The following is a 2,539-nucleotide window of genomic DNA, read 5'->3' as shown; positions in this document are numbered from 1 at the left end:
AGGATATTGAGGCCCAGAAATGTTGAGTAATTTGTCCAAGAACTGGGATTTACATTCAGGAATACTTATTCTGAGGCCAGTGCTTTTTCTACATAACTATGCTGACTCCCACAGAAAACATTTTCACATTACCACCTGCCAGTTCTAATCAAGAGATAGTAATTAAACAATTCTCTGCTTTTGACAATAATATTTAAGCTACCAGCACTTTAAAGAAATTAATATGAACAGCTGTTTATCTAATGGAAGATACTGTATCTCATACAAATTACATACTATTACAGAAAAAAGTCTCCAATGTGACACAGTTATGATGCTTTTACAAAACAGGATTAATTACATTATTTATTAGAGGATAAAGCTTTAAAATTTTGTTTACTGACCAATATGTTTATAAACGTGTTCAATTTGCTTAACAGAGAAACACAAATTACAGTAACAATGATATATCTGTCAAATTGACAAAAATTTAAAATAGGAATAACCACCTGAGTTCTGGCCTCTCGCCTTCCAACTGGGACAGCATGAGTTTCACCACCCGCTCCACCACCTTCTCCACCAACTACCGGTCCCTGAGCTCGGCGCGCTCGTCCAGCCTGCGCGCCCGGCCGGCTAGCAGCGCCTTCAGCGTCTATGCGGGCGCCGGGGGCTCAGGGTCCAGAATCTCCGTGTCGCACTCCAGCAGCTTCCGGGGCGGCTGGGGGGCCGGGGGCCTGGCCACAGGGGTAACGGGGGGCCTGGCAGTCATGGGGGGCATCCAGAGCGAGAAGGAGACCATGCAAGACCTGAACGACCGCCTGGCCTCCTACCTGGACAAGGTGAGGAGCCTGGAAACTGACAACCGGCGGCTGGAGAGCAAGATCCGGGAGCACCTGGAGAAACAGGGCCCCAAAGTCCGAGACTGGGGACACTACTTCAAGGCCATCGAGGAGCTGAGGGCTCAGATTTTTGCCAACTCCGTGGACAACGCCCGCATCGTTTTGCAGATCGACAATGCCCGTCTTGCTGCTGACGACTTCAGGGTCAAGTATGAGACAGAGCTGGCCATGCGCCAGTCGGTGGAAAGTGACATCCATGGGCTGCGCAAGGTCATCGATGACACCAACGTCAGCCGGCTACAGCTGGAGACAGAAATCGAGGCTCTCAAAGAGGAGCTGCTGTTCATGAAGAAGAACCACGAGGAGGAAGTAAAAGGCCTGCAAGCCCAGATCGCCAGCTCTGGGCTGACCGTGGAGGTCGACGCCCCCAAATCTCAGGACCTGAGCAAGATCATGGCAGACATCCGGGCCCAGTACGACGAGCTGGCTCAGAAGAATCGCGAGGAGCTGGACAAGTACTGGTCCCAGCAGATCGAGGAGAGCACCACCATCGTCACCTCGCAGTTGGCGGAGGTCAGCGCAGCCGAGACGACACTCACGGAGCTGCGGCGCACCTTCCAGTCTTTGGAGATCGACCTGGAGTCCATGAAGAACCTGAAGATCAGCTTGGAGAACAGCCTGCGGGACATGGAGACGCGCTACGCCATGCAGATGGAGCAGCTCAACGGTGTGCTGCTGCACCTGGAGTCCGAGCTGGCGCAGACCCGGGCCGAGGGACAGCGCCAGGCCCAGGAGTACGAGGCCCTGCTGAACATCAAGGTCAAGCTGGAGGCTGAAAACGCCACCTACCGCCGCCTGCTGGAAGACGGGGAGGAGTTCAGCCTCAGCGATGCCCTGGACGCCAGCAACTCGATGCAGACCATCCAGAAGACCACCACCCGCAGGATCGTGGACGGCAAGTTGGTGTCTGAGACCAATGACACCAAAGTCCTGAGGCATTGAGGCGGGAAAGACGGGGTGCCCTTGGGGACACGGGGGGCCAATAAAAGTTTGGAGTTCACTTGAAAAAAAAAAAATAAAATAGGAATAACCAGATTAGACAAAAGGTGAAATTATCGTATATGTTAGGAGATAATGCAATTGGTAAAAATTTGCTTTTTACCTAGTTTCTTTTTTTTTTTTTTTTTTTTTTTTTTTTTTTTTTTTTTTTGGACAGGCAGAGTGGACAGAGAGAGAGACAGACAGAGAGAAAGGTCTTCCTTTACGTTGGTTCACCCACCAATGGCTGCTGCGGCCTGTGCACTGTGCTGATCTGAAGCCAGGAGCCAGGTGCTTCTCCTGGTCTCCCATGTGGGTGCATGGCCCAAGGACTTGGGCCATCCTCCACTGCCCTCCCAGGCCACAGCAGAGAGCTGGACAGGAAGAGGAGCGACTGGGACAGAATCCGGTGCCCCGACCGGGATTAGAACACGAGGTGCCGGCGCCGCAAGGCGGAGGATTAGCCTAGTGAACCATAGCACTGTCTGGCTTTTAACCCAATAATTCCTCTTGTGGGAATTTATCCTAATGAAAAAATCTCAGTTATTTATATAAAGATTTAGCTACATTAGTATTATAATAGTTCATTTTTCACTACTCTAACAAAAACATTTGATGTTGGGTAACTTTATAAGGAAAAGAGGTTTCTTGTCTCACAATTCTGAAAATTGAAGGGCATGGCA

General features: G+C 50.4%; 1 protein-coding gene across 1 annotated transcript; it reads left to right on the top strand.

Annotated features, from left to right (window-relative positions):
- The first annotated feature begins 494 nt into the window (after positions 1–494).
- LOC100008885 (keratin, type I cytoskeletal 18) lies at positions 495–1,899 on the top strand. The gene has a single exon (XM_002711447.6). It carries the CDS (start codon positions 525–527, stop codon positions 1,818–1,820), a length of 1,296 nt encoding a protein of 431 aa, XP_002711493.1. The 5' UTR covers positions 495–524; the 3' UTR covers positions 1,821–1,899.
- The last annotated feature ends 640 nt before the right edge of the window (positions 1,900–2,539 follow it).

Source organism: Oryctolagus cuniculus, chromosome 18 (genome assembly GCF_051225735.1).
Source record: "Oryctolagus cuniculus isolate XC-2025 breed Fujian yellow rabbit chromosome 18, ASM5122573v1, whole genome shotgun sequence".
In the NCBI taxonomy this organism is placed as follows: domain Eukaryota; kingdom Metazoa; phylum Chordata; class Mammalia; order Lagomorpha; family Leporidae; genus Oryctolagus; species Oryctolagus cuniculus.
The sequence above is the reverse complement of the archived record's forward strand: the minus strand, read 5'-3'. Positions and strand labels throughout refer to the sequence as shown.